Source organism: Ascidia mentula, chromosome 3 (assembly GCF_947561715.1).
Source record: "Ascidia mentula chromosome 3, kaAscMent1.1, whole genome shotgun sequence".
Lineage (NCBI taxonomy): Eukaryota > Metazoa > Chordata > Ascidiacea > Phlebobranchia > Ascidiidae > Ascidia > Ascidia mentula.
The window spans coordinates 6,488,351-6,510,482 of NC_138568.1; the positions used below are offsets into that span (position 1 = coordinate 6,488,351).

The 22,132-nt window shown below is 36.5% G+C and overlaps 4 protein-coding genes across 6 annotated transcripts; 1 reads left to right on the forward strand and 3 right to left on the reverse strand.

Moving 5' to 3' along the window:
• The first annotated feature begins 327 nt into the window (after nt 1-327).
• LOC145894105 (integrator complex subunit 4-like) lies at nt 328-7,424 on the forward strand. 2 transcript variants are annotated; one of them, XM_082982565.1, is made up of 23 exons: nt 328-473; nt 708-829; nt 1,026-1,210; nt 1,277-1,407; nt 1,645-1,809; nt 1,913-2,052; nt 2,170-2,263; nt 2,678-2,776; nt 2,847-3,015; nt 3,181-3,251; nt 3,366-3,455; nt 3,529-3,632; nt 3,701-3,790; nt 3,873-3,988; nt 4,190-4,326; nt 4,461-4,580; nt 4,830-4,970; nt 5,133-5,234; nt 5,342-5,463; nt 5,785-6,004; nt 6,580-6,716; nt 6,913-7,012; nt 7,085-7,424. In XM_082982565.1, exons 1-23 carry the CDS (start codon nt 402-404, stop codon nt 7,277-7,279), a joined length of 2,922 nt encoding a protein of 973 aa, XP_082838691.1. In that variant the 5' UTR covers nt 328-401; the 3' UTR covers nt 7,280-7,424. The 2 variants fall into 2 exon arrangements, with proteins under 2 accessions (XP_082838691.1, XP_082838692.1); XM_082982566.1 differs by lacking the exons at nt 328-473; nt 708-829 and adding an exon at nt 1,628-1,644 and having other exon boundaries at nt 1,074-1,210; nt 1,715-1,809; nt 7,085-7,423.
• Nucleotides 7,425-7,489: 65 nt separating this feature from the next.
• LOC145894106 (mRNA-decapping enzyme 1A-like) lies at nt 7,490-12,917 on the reverse strand. Its single transcript, XM_082982567.1, has 10 exons — nt 12,660-12,917; nt 12,545-12,585; nt 12,348-12,475; nt 12,204-12,270; nt 11,885-12,146; nt 11,727-11,822; nt 10,802-11,597; nt 10,594-10,691; nt 10,271-10,432; nt 7,490-10,112 (listed from the first exon to the last, which is right to left on the reverse strand). The coding sequence occupies exons 1-10, from the start codon at nt 12,798-12,800 to the stop codon at nt 10,005-10,007; spliced, it is 1,899 nt and encodes a 632-aa protein (XP_082838693.1). The 5' UTR covers nt 12,801-12,917; the 3' UTR covers nt 7,490-10,004.
• A 419-nt stretch (nt 12,918-13,336) lies between these two features.
• On the reverse strand, nt 13,337-18,992 carry LOC145893891 (uncharacterized). Of its 2 annotated transcripts, none has more exons than XM_082982266.1 (11): nt 18,850-18,992; nt 18,662-18,783; nt 18,125-18,601; nt 17,849-17,942; nt 17,592-17,783; nt 17,411-17,526; nt 17,163-17,273; nt 16,752-16,987; nt 15,557-15,736; nt 14,908-15,082; nt 13,337-14,465 (listed from the first exon to the last, which is right to left on the reverse strand). In XM_082982266.1, exons 1-11 carry the CDS (start codon nt 18,953-18,955, stop codon nt 14,325-14,327), a joined length of 1,950 nt encoding a protein of 649 aa, XP_082838392.1. In that variant the 5' UTR covers nt 18,956-18,992; the 3' UTR covers nt 13,337-14,324. The 2 variants fall into 2 exon arrangements, with proteins under 2 accessions (XP_082838392.1, XP_082838393.1); XM_082982267.1 differs by having other exon boundaries at nt 18,662-18,780; nt 18,850-18,974.
• A 45-nt stretch (nt 18,993-19,037) lies between these two features.
• Nucleotides 19,038-20,553, reverse strand: LOC145893892 (putative RNA-binding protein 18). The gene is made up of 4 exons (XM_082982268.1): nt 20,255-20,553; nt 19,985-20,111; nt 19,677-19,840; nt 19,038-19,433 (listed from the first exon to the last, which is right to left on the reverse strand). The coding sequence occupies exons 1-4, from the start codon at nt 20,383-20,385 to the stop codon at nt 19,253-19,255; spliced, it is 603 nt and encodes a 200-aa protein (XP_082838394.1). The 5' UTR covers nt 20,386-20,553; the 3' UTR covers nt 19,038-19,252.
• Nucleotides 20,554-22,132: the final 1,579 nt, after the last annotated feature.

The following is a 22,132-nucleotide window of genomic DNA, read 5'->3' on the forward strand; positions in this document are numbered from 1 at the left end:
CAGTAGCACAAAACAGGTTACACTTTATGCTAACGTTACAGGCCAGCTTACAACCAAAAATGGTTATCGTGAAGCTGACCCCAGGAATAGGCACACAATAACGGATTTCAGTTGGTACAAGACCGCTTTTCTAACTCAGGATATTTATTTAAGATTTATCCCAAAGTATGTATATGCACCAATAATTTTGTTGCCAATCAACCGAGCTTTAAAATGGATAAATTGACGTAGGTGTTAAATAAAACGTCTGTTTCATGAATTGCGGAAAAGAATCTTTCCATGACTGTTAAATGTACTGCACGCATGACTGCTTACAATGTGCACATTGTTGTTTTTGAGATTGAGGTGAAAGTTACGGTCGAGGATCGTTTCTAAGGTAAACTTTCATGTAAACGAACATAATGGCTGTCCATCTCAAGAAACGTGCGTATGAGGAGTTCAGCCACGTTATACAAGAGCCTTCAAGGCCGCAGGTAAGAAAAGTATGTCTATAATGCTAAACATTACACAGCGAGAGCGTTAAGACTTGTTTTTTACAACAAATCCAGTGCCACTTGTACCTACACATCGTTCCCATATCACCTAAGTTACAAATTATGTTAACAACTTGTTTAAGAGAGTTAATTTCCTATGTATTGTTGTTATTAAGCGACAATTTTCACCCAAATCTTTGTGTATTGTTAAAACAATCTCTATTTTATTTTCAGGTAAAACGACTTCGGCTTTCAAAACCTGGTGCGAAGACATCTACAAAATATGAAGAATATGAGCTCAACATTGAGGGAAAATCTTCATCTGATATTATGCAAATCCTCATGGAGTTTTCAAAGTATATAACCCTTTTTTGTCTCACATCATTTGGTTGTGGTTTTTGTAAGACTTGTTTGCACATATGATTCACGTAAGTTGGGCATTATGGGCAAAAATACATAATGCACACAACAAAACATCAACATTGGATGTAGTTTTTGCACAATTGTCCAGCTTTATCCATGGTAGCAGTTGTAATATTTACACTTCGGCAGAAAATTTCCAGTTCCCGCTGAATATGTTCAACAATGCATCGAAGCTTTGTTAAATCACTTTCCCAATGAGAAGGAAACTGCAGTGAGGAGCAAAATAGCTTGGCTTTTGGGTCAGTTATGTGCCACTGTCGGTTTTCATCCCGATTCAGTCCTCCAGCAAATGATTTCCCTGTTTAATGTAGAAGGTAATGGGCAGAAAGCTCTTTTGCATGTTTTGAGGAATTAACCTATTTCAAATTGACGTTTATTAGTTTCAGGAAAAGTGCTTGCCCAGCTGTGGTCATCAGTTCTCGCTGTGGCTTTGAGATTGCAACAGAGTGGTGCAATCCATGAAAAGCTTATTGCAATGGCAAGTAGTTCACTTTCCAATCACCATCAGGAGGTGAGTTTTGTATGGCATACTTTTTCATCTGAACTTATATTTTTGCACTAATACTTAGTGTGTTGGCTTTAGCTGTTTGGCCACATGTAATTTGTGCTTATAGTTAATGTCAACCTCAATGCATTATTTGCTTAAATAATGTAAGTACTGTGTCAGTTTAAATGTAAATTGTAAGTAATATTTGTATTTATGGTATTATATATAATATTCACAATATGAGATGCCTTTCTATTACAGGTGAGATGTCAATGCCTGAATGTAATCGGCAACCTTGCCAGCGCCAAGTCAACGATAAAGTTGGCTTCAGATAAGCGATGGGATGAAGCAAATGTGCATACACTGGTTGCTGACTATTTTGATGACCCAGAACCCAGGGTTAGAAGTAGCTCCTTGCAAGCCCTTGTAAGTTACGTTCACCTTGCTTAACAGTTCTGTTCATACCAAGTTATTGTTTTATATTCTTTTCTCATAAATAATAACAGCTTTGTGTGTTGTTACATGGTAGATACTAATGCACCAACGTGGGCAACAACTGGAATTTTCTGTTTATGAACAAGCATGTTCCTCATTAAATGACGACTATGAGCAAGTCAGACTGACTGCTGCCCAGCTTGTGTGGATTTTAAGCCACATTTATCCAGAGAAGTAGGCATGACATTGTAATATTCATGGGGGAAAGTTTACACTTTTATGTTAACTAGAATGTTTCCAGTTAAATGTTTATCTGTACAGTTCAATTAAAGCATGGTAAATTTTTTTTAGCCCAATAAAAGCACCATTTTCTGATGACAACATGCGGTTGATTGACGATGCCTTTGCCAAAATCTGCAATTTGTTTAATGATAGTTCATACAAGGTACTGGTTGTCTGCACCAGCAAAGTTGAATTACAAAGCAATCTTAATGTTTGGAGTTCTCTCTGTGCTTCTTTACATTCTTGCTTATGTTAACTCTGAAGTCTGTGACCATTCCATTCACACAAATATTGTAAACTTAACTTAATATCTCCATGCAGGTTAAACAAAAGATCTTTTAACAGGTGATATTAAACATTACAAAACATTGTCAAGTGAACAAAAAATAGGAGTACATGTTGAAACAATGCATTTTTATTTAGCCCTTGGTCACCTTGTCTGTTTCACTAACCCCTACAAAAATTTCATTTATCCAGTTAAGATATGCTGGTATAACTCACTGGCATACAGTTTTTGATTTTACAAATTAAAATACTACATTGTCCAACATTATCATTTTTTTGTAATGTTTGGAAGGTTCGAGCTGAAGCTGCCAGACTCCTCGGTTCCATGCATTTAGTCAGTGACAACTTCTTGTTTCAAACCTTGGACAAAAAGTTGATGTCTGACTTGAGGGTACGACAATATCTCCGTTCTTGCCTTGATGTTTGAAATTAAGTGTAATGCGCCATTTTTTCTTCATCAGAAAAAGAAGTCACTGAATGAGCAAGCCAAGGAGCGTTTTGTGGAGGAATTTTCCACCGGGGCAAGGTGGGGCGAAGATGCCCCACGTGAGTCTGCTCCTGATGCAAACAACTTAATGAACAGTGGGGCTTGTGGAGCATTTGTTCACGGTCTGGAAGATGAGATGATGGGTATGCATGCTTGAAGTTTATGTCCTGAAAACCGTGGAAAAATAAACAGGATGCCTTTTATTTAGAAATAATAAGTTCAATATCAATTTATTCATTTGAGCAATTCACCAGAAAATCTAATACTGTCTGTAACAAGATATTTATGTTGTGTTTTTTGTTTTTCAGAGGTTAGAAGTGCAGCTGTGGACTCTTTGACTGAGCTTGCATCGCAAAGAAGTAGCCCAAGCTTTGCTCAAGTGAGTTTGAAACTAAAATGGTAATTTTTTCTTGGCGCAATCACTGGATACAATATTTCAAATAGACAATAAACTATTTAATGCATTCCATCTTTACAAGTGTGTATGTTACAGGCAGCATTAGATTTTCTGGTGGATTGCTTGAATGATGAAATTGAGGCTGTACGACTAAATGCTGTTAATTCTCTACACAAGATTGTGGAAGTATGTTTAACAGCCTTTTTGAAAGCTTTTTTAGGTCATAATTGCTGTGCAATAAACTGTTGTCTGTGTGTAGCATGTAACAATTCTTGAAGATCAATTGGATAATGTCCATTCTGCAATGGAGGATGCTTCCCAGGAAATCAGGGAAGGAATACATCATTTACTGAGCAGTTGCAGGTACGACAGTTCTAACTGTTTGGCAAAACCACACGCATGAATACCGTTTAAAATATGTTCTATTACAGTTTAATGTCCAAAGCCTGTTTGTTTGACACTGTCCTCATGCTTTTGAAGAATTTGAACAAATACCCCCAAGATCGAAGATCAGTCTGGAGGTAACATTCATATGAAATTTAGACATTGTTATGGATAATATATGATGTATTTTTCCTCACACAATTATCCAACCATTTTAAGAACACAACAGCAACTTGGTGAACACCACTGCCACCTAGTGTATTCCCTGGTGCCACAACTACTTTCATGTCATCCATTTTTTGACACAGCGGAGCCACAGATGGACGATCCAAGCTGTATCCTAACTGTCTGATATGTTTGTTAGATTAAACTGCTACAACTTTATTTTTTACTACAAGTTATTTAAAGAGTTATCTTTAAGTACTGCTGTTAACCCTTTCAGTATGTATTGCAATGTTATCTGTTGTCCAAAGACAGGTGATTATTATGTTTTAATATTAGTGTATGACATCGTGGTTCCTTAACCTTACCTACAGATATTGCTGTGTTGATTTTAATATTCAATGCAGCAAAACACAGCCCGTCGATGACTCAGCTCTTCCCAGAACATGTGACTCGACACTATCAATATCTCAGAGATAGTATTCCGGACTTGGTTCCACAGCACCTCAAAGTGATTGTCTTGACAATGTTTTAATCACCAACCTAGAGTTAAAGGGGGTTTAAGTTTTAATGTGTTTCTGTGCAAGAATACCTACTTTTGGGTAAAGCAATGATCATGATGTCTGGTAACTTTTTGCTTTCCAGTTAACGACCTTCATGGCTGGTGTCGACTTATGTTTGCAATCACCTCCGAGAAATGTGAACATGAATTCCGACCCCAACAACTTTCTTGAGCGCGCAATGTCAAGAATAAAAAACTTGAAGGTTAATTGAAAATTTTACTTATACTTTGTTAATAAATCAAGCAAAAAAATATGTCATTAGTCTGTGATAAACCAAAATATTAAGAGATGTTCAGTAATTGTTGAAAAAAACTGGCATGGTGAAGTATTGCTGGAATAAAGTTTGTCAAATACGTAGTAGTTAAAAAGTAAAATATTTTTTTTATCATTAAATTATTATGTCACAACTAAGTTGTATTTTTAACCCAAACGTTGTGACTGTTCTTTGCAGACCCACGATGTCTCCACACAGAAATCATTGCTTGAAAGCACCATAAATGACCTGAGGCATTCCGCAAAAGTTGCTCCCGCTCTTGCTTCTACTGCCCAGTGTTCAGCTGACTTCTTGCAAGCACAATTTCTTTTATCCAAGGTTTGTCCAACAAACATGCACATTGAAAAGTTCCTGCCATTGATACTTGTATAAAAAGATAAGTCTCAGTTATACTGACATGGTGTGTGTTATTTGACTACTTTTTGTTGGCCTGAAGAAGGTTTGGTTTGACATTTTTTGTTTACCCTTTTGTATTTACAGGCCGTGGATGCCAAAAGTTGGAGTGGATCAAACCGCATGTCGGCACAACATCTTGCCTTCGCCAAACCTGCTGCAGCCCAAATTTTGCAGCTTTGCAATGATGTAAGTGTTTAACACTACTTTTCTAAAATTCAATAAAGACTATTCTCTGTACGCAATGCGTTAAGTTCATAAAAAAACATAACTTCCATTGGAACAAATTTTTCCAGCTGGAATATTTGTATCTTGGCTTGAGCGGGGAAGAGATCGCACTGATCAAGCAGATTCGGTTAAAGGCGCAAGCTCTCCTATTTGTGGTTGAGATACAGGAAATGACGCAGGGAAAGAAAGGGTGAGATTTGTGCACAATAAAATGAGGTTGTTCTTTATCATAATTTTTGTTTTAAATTATTATAAACTTTGTCACTACCTTTTGCATGCCAGCCACTGTCAATGTTATTGCTTGTTGAAAAGACAAATTTGTGTAAAGTAGAAATAATGTGTATACTTGGTGAACATAATATCATGTTTTCTTGTTGTTTTATTTAATTATATGTGAAGCACTGCAGAGTTGTCTTGTGTATTTAAACTTAACTAAACTTGTGCAATCACATATTGCATTTTGTTGCTTGACTCGATCTGGTGCAAATAAAAGTCTATATGATTTCTTCAGAACTATGAGTCCTTCAAAGCTGTGTGAAGAGTTTTTTATGCTGGTTCAAGAGTTGAAGGCTTATCTCAACGACCGAAACATCAATCCAGATTCATTTTCACAAACTTGTTTCAACGAGTTGCTGAAATTGCCTTCTACACGGAAATCATCGCTTGTGGTGAAACTACTTCAACCACTACTGATAAACTACAGTGTATCCACTGTCAGTTTGAACAACAAGGTAGGGGTGAAGAATTATGTTTCAGAACATACCCAGATAGATTTTGAGCTGTAACTGTGTTTGTTAAATTGACTTTGTGATGCAAGCTCAGTCAAGTCACATAACGATACAAATTTTCCTGTAAGTAAAAAAAAATTAGTATTTTATAGTTCTGAAGGCTAAAAAAAAACAGATACAGAAGAAGCATTGATGATTATTATAATTGCCAGTAGTTTATCAAAACTTAATACTGTTAAGTGTTATATGTATCCTGCTTGAAAAAACATCAGCTCCTTTTTTCAACTGTTGAAAACCTGTTAGATGCATACCATGCACACTGCTTTGACCTAACTCTCATCAGAGCAGCTGGCTGACTTACAAGAGCCTTGTGGTTCAACTCCGATAATTTGCTACCCAACAGGGTTAGCAGCAAAGTGGAATAGTGCCTGCCATGGATAAATGTTAAGTCACTTGCTGCACAGAGACAAGACTTGACATAAAACAAACACTGTGCACTGTCTGCAGCTCACTGATTACTATAGGCGCATTTACATCTATTGAAACCTGTTTATGATTCTGTTGTTCTAAATTCCCAGGTTATCAGATCTAAAGTGACAATCCATGAACCACAGACCAACTTGGATTCCCCGATTCTCATTGGATCAGGATTGGCAGCCTCTGTTCAAATCGATGTCACAACTGAAAACATCACCAACCCTTTGAAAGAGTTGAGGTAATTTAATGCTTGTTTCAAAAGCACTTGTCCACTGTGGCTGTGTTTTTGTTACCTAAAGAGCACAAAATGCTTATCCAGTGCATACAACTAGAAAGCTTTTTTGTGTAAATAAAATATAGAAGTTGCCTTTTTATTTCGGATCCATATATGTTGTTCCTAAAAAAAAGACAAATTTTTCATGATTTTTTTACAGAATCAAGGTGATTTATCCTGATTCAAGTGAGCAACTTTTTAGTCTGTTGCCAACAGATGTTAAACAGATCAAAGCTTTTACACACCACATTAAGTCGAAAGTAAGTGCCATGTCATAATTTCTTTTATCAAGCACACAGTTTTATTACATATGTTTGACCTTCTACTTGCAGGTATACTTGAGTGACACCCAGTGGACCGATTCGTGCATGGTTAAAATTGTGTTTGTAAGAGTTTTTCCTCAAAGCAAATGTCATGCTGTATTGACGGGAACCAGCAGTGAATTGGTCAACAATGCTGTTGGACAAGTCTCCATTACGAAACCTGTTGAAGTTCTATTTCAACCTAAACCACCCCACAGAGTATAAACAGTTGTTTACAATGTTGTAATTAAATTTCAATTTGTCTGAATTCTACTGATTGCTATAGGCAGTGGGCAAAATGACTGTAAACTCAAGACTGCTATGCAACATCACCTGCTGTGTGGCAAAAGATTGCTGCATATCTATTTACACTTCTCTCTGTGGTCTTTTAGACCTGTTATTAAAGACAATTCCTTTTACCAATCCAAATTTTATTTCGTATTTATCACTAAAAACTAGCCCCAGATGCAGAAAAAATCCGATCATTGTGTAGGATTGTTAAGAATTTGGGGAAGTACTAATGTACAAAAGACGTTGGGGGAACATTTTCTTTTGCCATGAAGAGTTCAATTTCTTTTACCATGAAGAGTTTTCCAAACGGGGTACAGACACAAATGTCATTAAACACACAGGAAAGACACACATAAGCAAAAATAAAATTACTTGAAATTCTAGCGTTTCAACTTTGGCAATGCAAGCTTTTCTAATGCTTACTCTGGTTTACTAGAAAAAATAAAAATTAAATTAATGTATCAGTTATTTCCAAGACGAGTCCAAAAACATGTTTGTTTGCTAACCAATATATCACCCTTGCCATACAGGACAAGATCACTAAAATTGCATTGATTTTGTCATCGCAGAACTTATGCAAAATTTCTCATCACAAAATATTTTTCGACACACACTGCATTGATAAATTGGCATTTCATAAAAGAGATTATGTAAATTTGGGTCACATAAATACGCAGACCATGAGTAAACACAACTTGGCAAGACAGAATGCTGAAATTAAATCACAATATCCATGCCTACATGTTGCTTACAATTAATTTTTTTAATTCGAAAAACACCAAACAGTGAAGTTGTGATTTAATTTAGGGTTCAAACTTTTTTCTACTTCTTTCTGAACATGTGAAAGAAAAGCTTTCGTGACATAGCAAGGAACACTGTCAAAGTAGCTCAGGGTAAAAATGAACTGCATAGAAACACCTAGTTAAAAGTGTTCAACAAGTTGCAATATGCAGCACAGTGAGAGAGTTTCCATTGTGGAATGATGTTTTGCAAGACTTTTCACATCTGATCATCGGGAAAACTTGTTTAAAAGTATGGTTTCCAATTTTGCAAGATTTAAAATGTAAATGCCGTTGCTTAACATGCTTAAAAGTTTGAAGAAAATGTTGCAACAAACGTAAAAAACGAAGACTGTGCTTTTGTGCCTAACTCAAGGGCTTAATGAAAACCGATGAAAGATGAACTGAGATTGAATGTGATGCAAAATTTAGCGGTGTCTACAGCTTCAACAAACAAGGTAGCAAGTGAAAACACAACAGGCATTTTCCAGGAGCAAAATTACAGTACTTAATGCCCTGAAAAGAGCATTAACACATAACAAGCAAGTTGATATATAATGACGCCGGAATTTGGCTGTGCGCACTGATAAATTCTGCGTATGTTACAGAAAAAGATCCAACACTTTTTAGTCAGTGAACTAAATTTAGCAGTACTCCAAAATTGAGGGTATCAACATGAACCAGACTCGCGCAGAAACAAAACACATACACTCTCACCCACACAACTACGAATTCCCACCAATGGGACAGACATAACCATACACAGATGCCAACATCAGATGTACACTACATGAATTGAAAAAAATAATATTACATGCCTCTGTGGTGAGCGTGCAGGCCTAAGATTTAAATGTACTATTGTTAACTTTAAAGGTGGTTGTTAATTGTAAATATTTTATGTTAAATTATTTTTAACCTATACTAACAATAAATGTTCCTTAAGGATTTTTTTCACACTCACATTACTTTGTGAAAAAAATATACATAAGAACCGCTTAGTCAAAAGTGGCAATGACATTATGTATAAATGGGGACACAGCTATATACAAGTCTTAGTTTACAAAATTTAGTCAGGCAAAAGAACTATGGAACCGCTGAAGCAAACCACATATAAACAGGTCAACCACATTTGTTGCCACAATTTTTTACTGAGGTGTGCTCAACATGGACAAATAGGAACAAAAAAATAGGCACTTGCAGTATTTACACATGTTCTACAACTGTGCCAGATTGCCAAAAAAGCTCATAACAGTAAAATTTAGTTTTGATTCTTCCAAATTGAAAAACATTCAGAATTGTTTCGTATTTGTTTTTGTCTGCAAGTGGTTGGATTTTTTCCAGAACAAAATTTTCAGGGCATGAAAGAAGTTTTTGAAACTAATTATTTACAAGTTGTACAACATTTTGGCCACTCAGTAAACAAGTTAGTCATACTACTGCCAACACAACCACTTGGTGGGTGGATGGCATGACTAAATGCACAGTTCAGGCCTTTGTACAACAGAAATGCAACATGTACTAAACATAAATATTTCAAACTGGTGCACATAAGTATATGATCAACCAGATCTGAATTCCAGCAATTAAACTACGGGTTTGGCAATAGAAACTCATTGAAGTGTTTCCCAAACCAATTGCTGTTATTTAATGGGAATATTCCAAAATTGTAGCCAGAGGCTCATCATAAGAAAGCAAAGTTGTAATTACCAGTCTTTGCAGCAAGAAAACATTACTGGTAATAGGCACATTTAGTGCAAACAAACAGTCTAATAAAAGTGCTTCGTTGTTTCTTATCCACAAAGTCTTGGGAAACAGGCACCGAAAAACCACCAAGGGAAAATTCTGTGAAATTAATTCAAGCTCCATCCATGAATATGACTTCATTTCCATACTGCTGAGGAGGAAACCTCACACCCTTTTTCAAAAGTGCCTTGCTTAAGATTTGACAGATAAGCCTTATGAATGGTGTCTACGAAAGACTGGTTGGTCTGCGAAAATAAAATTTCCTTTTATGCTAAACACGAAGCAGTTAAACACTGAATAAATGCAGCAGTGTTAACAATGGCCTTGGTTAAACATACACATCATGCTGCTTTTGGTGCCAGATGCTCACTGAAAATTAAAAAATGCATAGCTTGTTACATACTTGTAAGAGATGAACCAAAACACTAGCAAGCTGATTTTCATCCAAAGGTTGCATGGGATCTTGTTGGTTTTCAGACATCAACCTTTGACGTAATGCGTTGGACGTCGAGTGTTCAAAATCTTCTGGTGATATTAGCGTTAACTTCCCATTCTCAGAAGGTATCTACACATTGCATCAGATTAGTACAAGTCAACAGAAGCTCACAAAAACATGGTTATTGTAAATAGGACTGCTTTCTTCTAATATGAGTTGTAACAAACTTCCAAAAAACAAAATATGCATATTTAGATGTGATTAATGTTGGGGGCAGAAGCACATCTCACATTTTCAGGTTGTGTAACAGATGGCTTTGATGTGTTTGTTGTTGGGTTCACATTTGGTGTTGGGGTGTTGGGAAGTTTTTTTGCGTTAGAACTTGGACCTAAAAACATCAATGCAATTTGCACAACACATATACTTACGGGTCTGTATAGAATTGAACATGCAGGTTTCATTGTAAAAATTATCACTGTACCACAATATTTGTCTTACGTAAACCAAGAGTGGTGGCCATGGCTTGCTCTTCAGATAAACTGGATTGCAAAATATTTGGAGACAATAGTTCACTGTTGGAGTGTAATGCAGACGTCGGTAATGATGTCAATCCACTATTGGCAGTGAGTATTGACAAACCGCTTGCAACAGACATGCTTTTGGCGAATGTCTTATTGCCAGGTTTTGGCTGTTCATGCAACACTGGCAATATACTGGATTGTGAAAAAGATGTTGATGGCAATGTGGAGTTAAGCACAAAGTTTTTTGTTTCAGCTGTGGTTGATAGAGAAAGCTGTCTTCTCGTTACTTTCTGGTCTGCAGAATTGTTTGCCATTTTCATCCCAGACAGAAGTTGGGCAGTTAAGTCTTGTGGATTACTTAGTGTAGGTGAGCTTATCGCACTGCCTCCACTTTTTGCCTGAACAGCCATTTTACTGAGCAACTTGTGAAAAGCAGAGTCCGTTTCAATGACTGGTTTTGGAGACTGTCGCAGAGCATTTTCGCTGACGGAATGATGACGATATCGTGAAGAGTTCGTACCAAGTACAGGACTTTCCAGCTCTTCCACAGAAATGGCGCCATTCACAATACCTTTGATAGGCACCTCCACGCTTGGTGGTGTAGCAGAGTTGCTTAAACATAAGGACATTGAGCGTGTTGGTCGCCTCTGCCGCGGCAACTCTACATTACCATTGTCTGGCAGAATTTTGCCAAAAATTTCAGCTGATAATGGGCGTTCAGTATTGTTTGCCTTTTGCAATTCACTCGATTCAAACAACGTCGACACATTTAGCTGTAAAATGTTTTGAAAATAGTTTAATTGAGGAGCAATGACTATTTGCAAGCTGGTAAATGTCATGCCAGTATATCATGTCTTATCTAGTTTTTATGCTATGATTCACTTTTTGAAATACCAATGTACCTTTTTTGATTCCTCATTTCTGATCGGTTGAAACAATTGAGCCAGTTTTGAAGGCTTTTCACCTTGTTTTCTTTGGTTGACGGTCTTTTCATGAGTCTAAACATTATGCAGTTTTGTATGTAACTTAAAAACCCAACTGCACGACTCTATCTACATACCTTATCATAGTCTTCTTTAGCCTTAAACAAAATGTTCATTAAATTATTTGATTGCCCATTGGCAACTTTGGTTGCTCCTGAAACTTCTTCCAATTGATTGTCAGCAGTTGTTGATGCGGAGTCTTCTTCAATCGCGTTTTCAGATAAAGAAGAAGTTGTGCTACCGCCAGTGGAACTTGGGGATGGCAGAACAGTGTTTTTGGCAGTTCCATTAGTGCTTGGTGTAGCAGGCTGTGCCACCCTTTTCGCTTCTTCACATTTTCTGTGGTTTAGAATCACAACTGTATAGCTGGCATAACAAAAAAAAGTAAATACTCACTCGGCGAGAAGTTTGCCAATTCGAGTGCAGTCATATTGGTCATAAAACCATATTCCGTAGATATTTACTTAAAAAGAAACAGATCAATTGCATGTTCATGTGGTAAAGGCAACATTACACATCTATTGTTATTGTCAAACTTACACTTTGCATTTCGGTACAAAAGAAAGGGGCTTTGATTTTGGAAATCAATATCACTGCCCAGTGGTTCAGTTAGGTTATCCATGCTTAATCGGTTCATGATTGTGAATCCAAAACACGGGGGAGCAATTCTGTGACAATGAAACAAAACTTGACATTTATCTAACAAAATTTGCTTACCAAGAAATTGGTTTGCTCACCTACGATAAACAAACAACGTCCCTTCAATTTCAGTCTTTTCCTATGTGGTAAAAAATTTTTGTTACTGCATTAACACTTACAGCCGTAATTTATAAACCTTTGAACAATTCTTACCCATTCATTTGTTGTGGGGTTGAATGTATAAAGGGCAACTTGAGTGGCAGAATCGAGAATATCGTTTATGTACGGATCGCGCCGTTGCAACGCCGTCAAATTAATTCTTTTCTCAGCGTCTGACGCCATTTTTGCAACCATCGTAAATGCGATTGTCGAGAAATGCAACTTCTTAGTTTTGTCTCAAAGTTAACTGATCAACAATGCTACGCAAAATAGTTTTTCTACAATTGTATGCTGCAAGTCTTCGTGACAACATGCAGACAAGTGAATGGAAAATTAATCGCCCAGACTTGTTTTGTTGCGGAAGTTTAGTCTCGGAGCAGCCAGATTGTATGGACAGCAGCAATAGAAGTACACATTTTGATATTTAACGTAGGGTAAAAACTCATAGAATTCCGTCCTTAATTATGGACGAAACAATGTAAAAGTCCATCGAAAATAAGAACAATTTATGAATAAGTTTTTAACGTTGCAAAATAGATAATTTTGCATCTCCGCGAACCCAACGTCAGGTCTGTCAAAAAAAGGTCCCGACTGCGATGGTCTTATCTTGGACCTATGTTCGGCCATGACCAAAACCGAGATCTGGACTGACGTTATGATCTGTGAGACCACATGTTAGGACCTGTTTATTTGTGGGAAGAGCCGCGAGTATGTATAAGTTTTTCGGCGATATTTGTCTACGACGCAAAAACGCGACAAAAAAGACCAGCAAGATAACCAACGAAGGCGCCACAAAGACTGGTGTAAATGTAAAAGAGTTGAAAGCGGTCTTGAAAGACCAAGTTTAAACAAAACAATAAAAGGTTTTGAATTATGACAAGTCGAATTCCCTACATATCAATATTCTAAAAACCAAATTAAAAAAGATAGTATTTTTTTGCAATGTTCATCTATTGATGCTGTAGTGAACGCAGAGAGAAATTGCGCGCCATTTTTAAAGCGATTAATGTATTTCGAAACAAGAAGTTTCACAAAAATGTTTTGGAAAATACCTACGGATTATTCAGCAGAGCTTGCGTATAAAAATCGTTGGAGCTAAAGATAAGAAGGCTAGACGAAAGTCATATCTTGGAAAAAGGGACAATAAAGCTTTCAAGACGTTGTTCTTGAAAATATCGACGAAAACAAGGTCAGAATGGCAACCTGCTTATGATGAGCCTCAACCACACCAGTGTATTTACAACTGTATGGTTGTTTGATTTGCATTGACTTGCTTGAATATTATTAAAAGCTTTGCTTGTAGACGAAATCGGCGCAGACCAATGCTAAAAATGTAGGATAGGTAAAACGCTTGTCGTAGAAGGTAAATTAAAAAATGTTGTTAAGTCATAACAAGATTTTTTTTCATCGCCTCTATATCCGATCGCATTGCCAATAGCGCAATAACATCTTTATTTTCGGGTTACAACGAAAGTTATTCGAAGTATATGAAATACATTTCTCATTTGTGGTAGGGTTTCATGGTGTAATTTTTTTAAGTCATAAAATAACTCACAGCAGTAACTTTATTCGTAAAAAAGTTGCGTGCTAAAATTAGGACGTCACACCTTACAAACAACTTGAATAAAACGACATTTATATAAAATTCTTGTTGGCCCTCGCGTGGTTTGGCGTCCAAAGGTAAAAACAACTTGTAGCAGGATGAAAATTTGTTTCCAGTCAAATTCCATACACTTTGGTGACATTTCTCCGCGTTTGCTTGAAAACTTCATCAGTGGAAATATGCTTCAATACTGCTATCTCCTTGGCAACGCACGCCGCCATGCCAGAATGAGAGAACTTTGCGGCGCCGTTCGTAGCCTAAAGAAAATGAACACAAGGGTCAAAAACGTGTTTTTTTTTCACATGTGCAATAAGTACAATAACGTTTTGTGGTGTATGCGGTAGGCACCTCGCGAGTACCAGAACACATGTCAACTAATTCTCTTCTAGATGTATTATAGTTTTACCACGCCGGGATTCGAACCAAGGATATACTGGCCCGATCAGGTTTTTTTCTTGGTATATGGGTCGGGCGCTTGACCATGCTGCCAATCACCCGCCCATATGGGTTCGAATCTACTTGGCATTTGATAAGTTTCATCAGTTGATGCGCTACCAAGTGTAAGGAAACTTCGACTGGAAGAATGGATTTCCAATCGAATCCGTAGTGAGAACCACGTGTTGTAAATAATGCAAACTAACTGCTGTAACAGCAAGTCTATACACTTAACACACCAGTTTATCACGCGCAACAACATACCTCAGACACACAGCGAGGTATGAAGTATGGAGAGTCCGTTTCCAACAGGATCCGGTTTAAAGGGATAGTGGTAGCAGCGCTGCGGGCCCGATAAGCACTCTTGTTTGACAGGAGGTTCGTGAAACCGACAAAACAGTTTGGAAAGTAGTCGAGGAGCTCTTGCACTTCTCTCTCCCTGTAATCGATATGTGGTGTTTAAGTAATGCCACCAAAATAACAATATGTGACATACACGCAAGCGAAACTCTATTACAACGTTTATGTCGTTGAATTCAGGGATATGCAAAACTCTGTATGTGACAGTTGCGGGATCAATAACCGCGTTCCCTTCGCCTTAATCCCTAATATGGACAAACGTATCGAACGACAAAGTTTTTCTCTCGTTACTGCGACATGTGTTAAAATAGCTTGTTTTAAATACCACTTTTTTCTATCCAATAACAATGGAGGACCAAAAAGTGGTCATTTCATTTGAATGTTGTTGTACAAATAACGATCAACAGACTGTCATCTTGGCACACAAAAACGATAACATTTTATTCATAAAATGTTAAGCATCTGTAAATAATAAGTGGTCAAGTGGATTCTGCCACACACAAAGCCACTGTATGGTTGCAAACTGAAACCAAGGTTTTTTATGCGTGCTTACTCTGTAGTGAGGCAGTGACGGTGTATCAGTGTGTCATGGGGTACATACTGCTTCATTATCCTCACTAGGTCGGGGTCGGCATCTCGGCAGTGAATAACTAGAGGCACTTGAAGTTTTGAAGCAATTTTAAGTTGCTTGATGAAGACAGTCTGTTGCAAATCGTGATCGGTAGAACCAAACCTACAACAGTACTTTTCTTGATATATCTATAATCGCTATTTTTGCTGCCAGGCATAGTTATTAATAGGAATTGCTCTTCAGGCACTTAAGTTTCTAAAGTGTTGATTGAAACTGGCGTTTCGTCTGCCATCCGGCGAGACTTCCTTAGGGTAATGTCACACTATAATGCATCAAGCGCATAAACACTAAAAACCCAAAAAATCGTCAGAAAAACACAAAACATTTTCGAAACTCAAGTGCCAGAAGAGCAATTTCCATTAAGTAAGTGTCTGTAATTGTTTAACTGGTTGTTAACTTAAAAAAAATACACAAAATGCACAATATGAATATGAAGCACTGAATCAGTCTTTGAGCATTAATATAGTATAGTGCATTAAAGTATGGGGTATTTATGTTTAATTGTTTTTGTGGTTCTTGGCCAAAGGTGATTAATTATTGGCATATTGGAGTCACTGATCTATATCAAATTTTAAAGAATTTTACATAGTACATTGCATTCTTTTAAACTATTGTTACAACTAGTGATGCACCGAAACAGCTATTTTTATATTCGGCCGAAACCGAATATTCGGCAAAAGTTGCCGAATTAATTCGGCCGAATAAACCGAACTAATTTTGGTATCCATCTCTTTCAACGCAATAAATTTAAACAAAACATGATGTACTGGATTGGATCTAATCCTATCATACAGCCTTTTTGGCGCTTAAAGAATAACCTCGACTTGTTCCAACTGCTATAACTTGATTTTTATCATTTCTGTGAAAATAAACAAATGAAACGAACACAATCCTACAGTTTAAACAAGGATTCTAACCTTTTCTAAACTTTGCGTATCAGCGTTTTATGCAGTAAAAAAGTTTCGGTTTCGGCCGAATTTTGCAGAAATATTCGGCCGAAACCGAATAATTGCGAAAACCTTAGTTTCGGCCGAATAAATTCGGCAAACCGAACTTTCGGTGCATCCCTAGTTACAACTGTATTGATAAAAAAGTGTTACTTCAGACTCTTCCCAACCTGTCTGAATAATCAAGACCCATTTCTCCAATGGCAATTACATTGGAATTTTGTTGGATGGTTTTGAAAATAGTGTCCTCCACTGTTTGTGTGTATGTACTCACGAAGTGGGGGTGGCACCCAAATGCTCCCCATATTTTGCAATTATTTGTCTTGCCTTTGAGGAAGGATCTTGATGTGTGATATAGGCTTGGTTGGCACCAATCAGCTATGCACCCTTCAAAGTTTTTTGGGAACTAAATAAAAGATGCATAAAGTTGACACAAATGTTTTAATTCCAGCATAAATTAAAACTAAAACAAAATTAGTTTAATTCGAGTAACTTTCAACATGTAATTAAAACAACTATTTTTTACTTTTTATGTAAAACTTAATTCGAAAACTACTTATTTTAAACAACTATGTACTTACATGGAAAAAAGATTCCTCAATGTAGTCATCATAAGATTTTTTATAAGGTAGTTTTTTAAACAAAAAGTCAATGTGGCAGTGGGTGTCCACAAAGGGCTGGTTGGAAGTCGCCTGATGCAAAAATAGTGTTTAAGTCCAAACGACACTTTTTAAACTTCACTACATAAATTGGTGCAAAACATGGCATCTTTAAAGTTTAAACTAAAATAGGCAATGTGTGTGACAAGAAGGTAAACAACATATATTACCTTGTCAATAACACTGTTTCTCGCATTGTTTAGTCTTTCCTCACTCCAATTGGAAGTTACATTAAATTTCAATTCCCTTGAATGAACGCCCGGTGCATCCCTTGAAAAGTCATCACCTAAAAGCAATAACAGTCCTTCATTAGCAAAAGTGAAACCCAGTCATAAAAAAGTCTAACACAACCTAGTTGGCTGAGTGATGAATCTTTGTAAGATCGCTTTCGTGTGTCTCTGTTTATTAAAGGTGATCTTGACATCATTCCCTCAGAGTAACGTCTATCGGAATGGGAGTCTGTAAATTTTCGTTGCCTGTAACTGTCTGCAACAGATCTTCTTGAATTGTTTTGTAGTCCAAGTCTTCTAATCACAGGGGGTTCTGTAAATTTTAAAAATTTAGGTAAAGCTCAACAAAGAGAGTCTTAAGTAGGCTTAACATTGTACCTGAGGTTGAAGAAAAGGAGTCACTATACAGTGGAAGAGAAGAGTTCTTTGAAATTCTTTCATCCTCACTTTCAGTAAATGACAAAGTACCATCCTGTAAGTAAGTTAAAAGTCATCTTTGCAGGCCTAGTCAGTCAGAGTCCCAAAAGCAACCATAACACATTCACAATTGGTTAGGCATTACAAAAGGTAAGAAGGTATTACTTTAAAATAAATTTATTTTCTTCTCACTTTATGCCACTTCTACTTTAGGGGTGGCTACATTAAATAGCTCACCTTGGATCTAGGAGATGGAGAAAGATCTCTTCTACGTTTTTTCTTGTATATCTTGTCTTTCCTGTGTATTTTTTCCCTATCTTCTCCAATAGAATATTTACTTTGTGTAACACTTCTTGAACCGGAGTAACAAGATTTGTCATTTCTTTTGTCTTCGGTTTCAGATGTGCTGCTGTAGACATCCACTGTCCTGACTGACTTTTTGTGTTTCTTCTTACCTCGGTGGCGGAAATGATTACTGTTTGACAACTCTGAATCACTGCCATCATCATTTTCACCAGACGAAAGTGCATCACATTTTTTTCTGTGTTTATGTGACTTGACTTTCTTGCTGTGTTTGCTTTTTTTAAGTTTTTTATTCTTTGCTTTTTTGAATTCAGTATCAGAACTGTCAGAATGTTTGGTTTTTATCTTTCCAGATTTTGGAACTTTGATGTTGCTTATGTGTCTCTTAATACCATGAAGCTTTGCTTGTTTCTGCAATGAAGCATTACGACAATATTAGAAAGATGATACACAAACCAATAACGTTTGTACTTCTTCATCTTCTACTTGATTGTTGGAATTACTCCTGTTCCCCAAATGATCAAACACTTTTTGTTGCAAATCAGACACATGCTCTTTGCTCAGGCCAGACCTCAGGTCACCATATTTGCCTACTGATAACAATTGCAGTTTATATGTAAATATCTTACAAAAATGTAAAAACAATTCTTATAAAACACCTGTAGACCTTGCTACGCCTTTCAACTTTTTAGGTGTATCTCCTCCATCCATGTATAGCTTTTTCTTTTTGTAATGTGGAGGATCGTATTCATCATTTGATGACATAACGGATTGCTTGATCAGATTATTCACTTACATTTGCACTTATGCTGTTTCTATCCATTTTTTTAAAAATAAATCCTTAACATCTATAGACATAACAAAATTATTAGAAAGAAAAAAAAAATTTTTTTGCAGAAGCAATATTTAACACTGACAGCAACTCATAATTGCTCTAAGTCTTATCACATGTGGCAGCGAGTGCAGTGTCAACATTACACAAACAAAAAATGTGGTAAAACTGAACAAGACCAGTGCACAGCAACTTCTGGAAAGTGCAACACATAGAAAAATAACAGTCTGCTATCTTCTTTTTCTTGTATAACTCTTCTTATACGGATGTGTGCGCCTTTGAGCCTCAGCAATTATTTGGTTTGCTTTCGATTGTTTTAATGTGGGATGAAGTGAGCCATCTAGTGGTTGACTGGTCGAAGATTGTTCCATATTATTCAGCTTATCCTCGATTGATTTAATCAGTAGCAATCTGGAAAAAGTCTTATTTCGAGTTTTTGATTGAGAATGACAGATGCATGGCTAGTTTTGTGTATGTAAAAAAATGGATTGAGTTGACATTTTTCTAAATACTTACACTCTATATATGACTATGTTATGAAAAGTTATGAACAGAAATATTGGCATGTAAAGTCATTTTTTGCTGGTTTGTAAAGAGCAACATTTTACAAAATTCATTACTTTTGTTTAACGACAAAGTTCAGACTTTACAAACCTCTCATTTGGTTTTGATGAACCAACATCACTTTTAACTAAATCAGATTTAAGATTTAAATTGACTGCATTCTTTTTTCCACTTGATTGGTGTGCCCATTTAACTACCAACTTTTTCGACAAGGCTTGTTTGCCATTCAGATGGTTGATTGCTTTTAATGCATCCTGAAATATGTAACAAACTTACATCTTTTTGTGGGAGAAGCAATAATTACTGTACAAACCAATTACTATACTGCTATACAGTGCACAAAATGTTCAATGAAGAGGTAATGGTAAAAACAATTTTATCATGTATTTTGGATATACCTCCTTGCTGTGAAAACTGACAAAACTGTAACCTCTATTCTGGCCTTGAGATGGTCCAGCTTTGTGAAAAAGAAAATCAAACTGCTTTATATTTCCACATGACTTGAGAATAGATAGCAGTTGGTATCTAAATGAAAAAAAAACAGACAAGGATAGGACCCTGTAACTTATAGTTGCATCACTACAATTACACACAAATCAACCAACGAATATATTATAATATCGTTTCACATAGGATAAACATATTGTAAGACATTAAAGTCGACTTACTCTGTTAGGTGAGAGTCCATGTTTCCAATCCATAATCTGTAATCGTCGTCTTTGGTCTTTGATTCATCTATATCCAAGGGAAGAGGCTCGCTTACGTTTTCTTGTTGCGCGGACGTAAACTTCGTCGTCATTATCACAATGCGAACCACAAAGTTTATTCAAAGTACAGTGTTTAATTATATCGCGGCACAAGTCCACAGAAAAACAACAAATCGATTAGAGAGAAAACAAAACATTCCAAACTCAGTAACACATTGCAGTGTTTTACTGTTTTGCGCGTTTTCATTTATCTCTTCCAAAAGATTTGAAGCGTGACGACATATCAACCACACACGAACTTAGTGGATGTTTGCGGAGGGGGTTGAACCCAAATGAGAATTAAAAGCATATTTTGTCATTTTTGACACCTAATTGGAATTAACCTGTTATTCTTTTTTTGCAATTAGCAAAATACTGGTGTTCGTTATTTGATTCGGTGTTTTTTTCATCAAACATGTTGCTGTCACTATCTTGGTAAGACTTAGCTAAAAATTAAGAGACGTGCATCGATTTATCCATTTATTACAAATTGTTGCTCACAACACACACCAATTTCTCTATATGATGGCTCATTTGGAGCAAAACCAAATTCAGCTAAATTAGAGATACTTTAAAGTCTGTTTTGCCACTGTCTTGCAGTTAAGACTAAAACCTATTTATTTACCTTTCTGTTTATTTTTGTTCAGAACAACTATCATGCATAAACCAAAACACAAAAAGATTGAGGTTTCATGTTGACGATGTGAATGACAAAAAAACAACATAACATACATGAATTCCCACAATTACTATTGCAATTTGCTTTAATCAGGAATGACATCCAGCCATCACCGCTGAGCTTTTAATGATAGCCTTCATAAGCTCCTTTTTAACCAAAGTTAACAAAAGCAATGTCAGAATTCAACCTGGCCATGGACAAAAACAAAGCAAATTAATATTATTGTTTATCTAAAAGATAGCCAGACCTCCTAAATAGGGGCCAGAAATATATCTAATGATTAAAACAACATGTGTAGAAAGAAAGACCTAATATTATTTTATTGGCAATTTTGTATAGGCTTTATGTTGAAAGTGTAATATATGTTGCCCTCTTTCATCTTAGTGAAGGTGATCATATTTTATAACTCAAGCATCCATGGCCAGGATTTCAACAAAGGATCCTTTGTCACTACTTCAGAGCCTCTTCAATTGCACGCGAAATCTTTTGGTACTTTTTGTCATTGTCAATGTAGCCATCACCATTTTTCTTAGAATGAACAAGCTTTCCATTGACTTCCACCTCCAAGTAACCAGTGATACTGGGTGTGGCATAATACCCGTATGATAGCTCTCCGGGAAAGTCAAGTTCCAGATCTCGCTTTAGAGCTTCATACTTGGGCTTGTACCCTCACCCGCCTCAGAATGTCACTTTTACTGCAACAGTTTTTGGCATTTTGCTTTGGTTCCGAAACCAGTTCCGACAACAGTCACAAATTATTTCAAAATTCTTTCTGAAACAAAAAACACACTGAGGATATGATGTTGAACAGTAAAAGGCATAGAAGTAACAAACTGCATTATATAAACTGAAACCAAAATATCAAAACTCAAATTTGGGTCTGACGTCACAATTCTGGGGGTAAAAATGGGCCAGCATTGGTTTAGATAGGAGTTCCTTAATAATACGCGTGTAACACAGTGGTAAATACTTTTTCTTGAAAATTTTACGTAAAGGCGAAGCAAAATTTCTCGAGGAATATATGTACCAAACACCAAAAGCGAAAATTCACGTTTAGGCGAAGAAAAACGTCAGGGATGAAGCCAATGCATCTTCAGCCAATCTTTACCTGCAGCATTGTG

Coding starts and splice junctions, on each gene's coding strand:
- LOC145894105 (XM_082982565.1), top strand. CDS start 402: ATGGCTGTCCATCTCAAGAAACGTGCGTATGAGGAGTTCAGCCACGTT. Junction 2,053..2,169: donor AGCCACATTTATCCAGAGAA/GTAGGCATGACA, acceptor AATTTTTTTTAG/CCCAATAAAAGCACCATTTT. Junction 3,252..3,365: donor GTAGCCCAAGCTTTGCTCAA/GTGAGTTTGAAA, acceptor TGTATGTTACAG/GCAGCATTAGATTTTCTGGT.
- LOC145894106 (XM_082982567.1), bottom strand. CDS start 12,800: ATGGTTGCAAAAATGGCGTCAGACGCTGAGAAAAGAATTAATTTGACG. Junction 12,586..12,659: donor ACCCCACAACAAATGAATGG/GTAAGAATTGTT, acceptor TTTACCACATAG/GAAAAGACTGAAATTGAAGG. Junction 12,271..12,347: donor TTTGTACCGAAATGCAAAGT/GTAAGTTTGACA, acceptor TTTCTTTTTAAG/TAAATATCTACGGAATATGG.
- LOC145893891 (XM_082982266.1), bottom strand. CDS start 18,955: ATGTCATCAAATGATGAATACGATCCTCCACATTACAAAAAGAAAAAG. Junction 17,527..17,591: donor TTCATCACTCAGCCAACTAG/GTTGTGTTAGAC, acceptor TATTGCTTTTAG/GTGATGACTTTTCAAGGGAT. Junction 15,083..15,556: donor CGTCACTGCCTCACTACAGA/GTAAGCACGCAT, acceptor TATCGATTACAG/GGAGAGAGAAGTGCAAGAGC.
- LOC145893892 (XM_082982268.1), bottom strand. CDS start 20,385: ATGACGACGAAGTTTACGTCCGCGCAACAAGAAAACGTAAGCGAGCCT. Junction 20,112..20,254: donor ATGGACTCTCACCTAACAGA/GTAAGTCGACTT, acceptor TTTTTCATTTAG/ATACCAACTGCTATCTATTC. Junction 19,434..19,676: donor TCATCAAAACCAAATGAGAG/GTTTGTAAAGTC, acceptor GACTTTTTCCAG/ATTGCTACTGATTAAATCAA.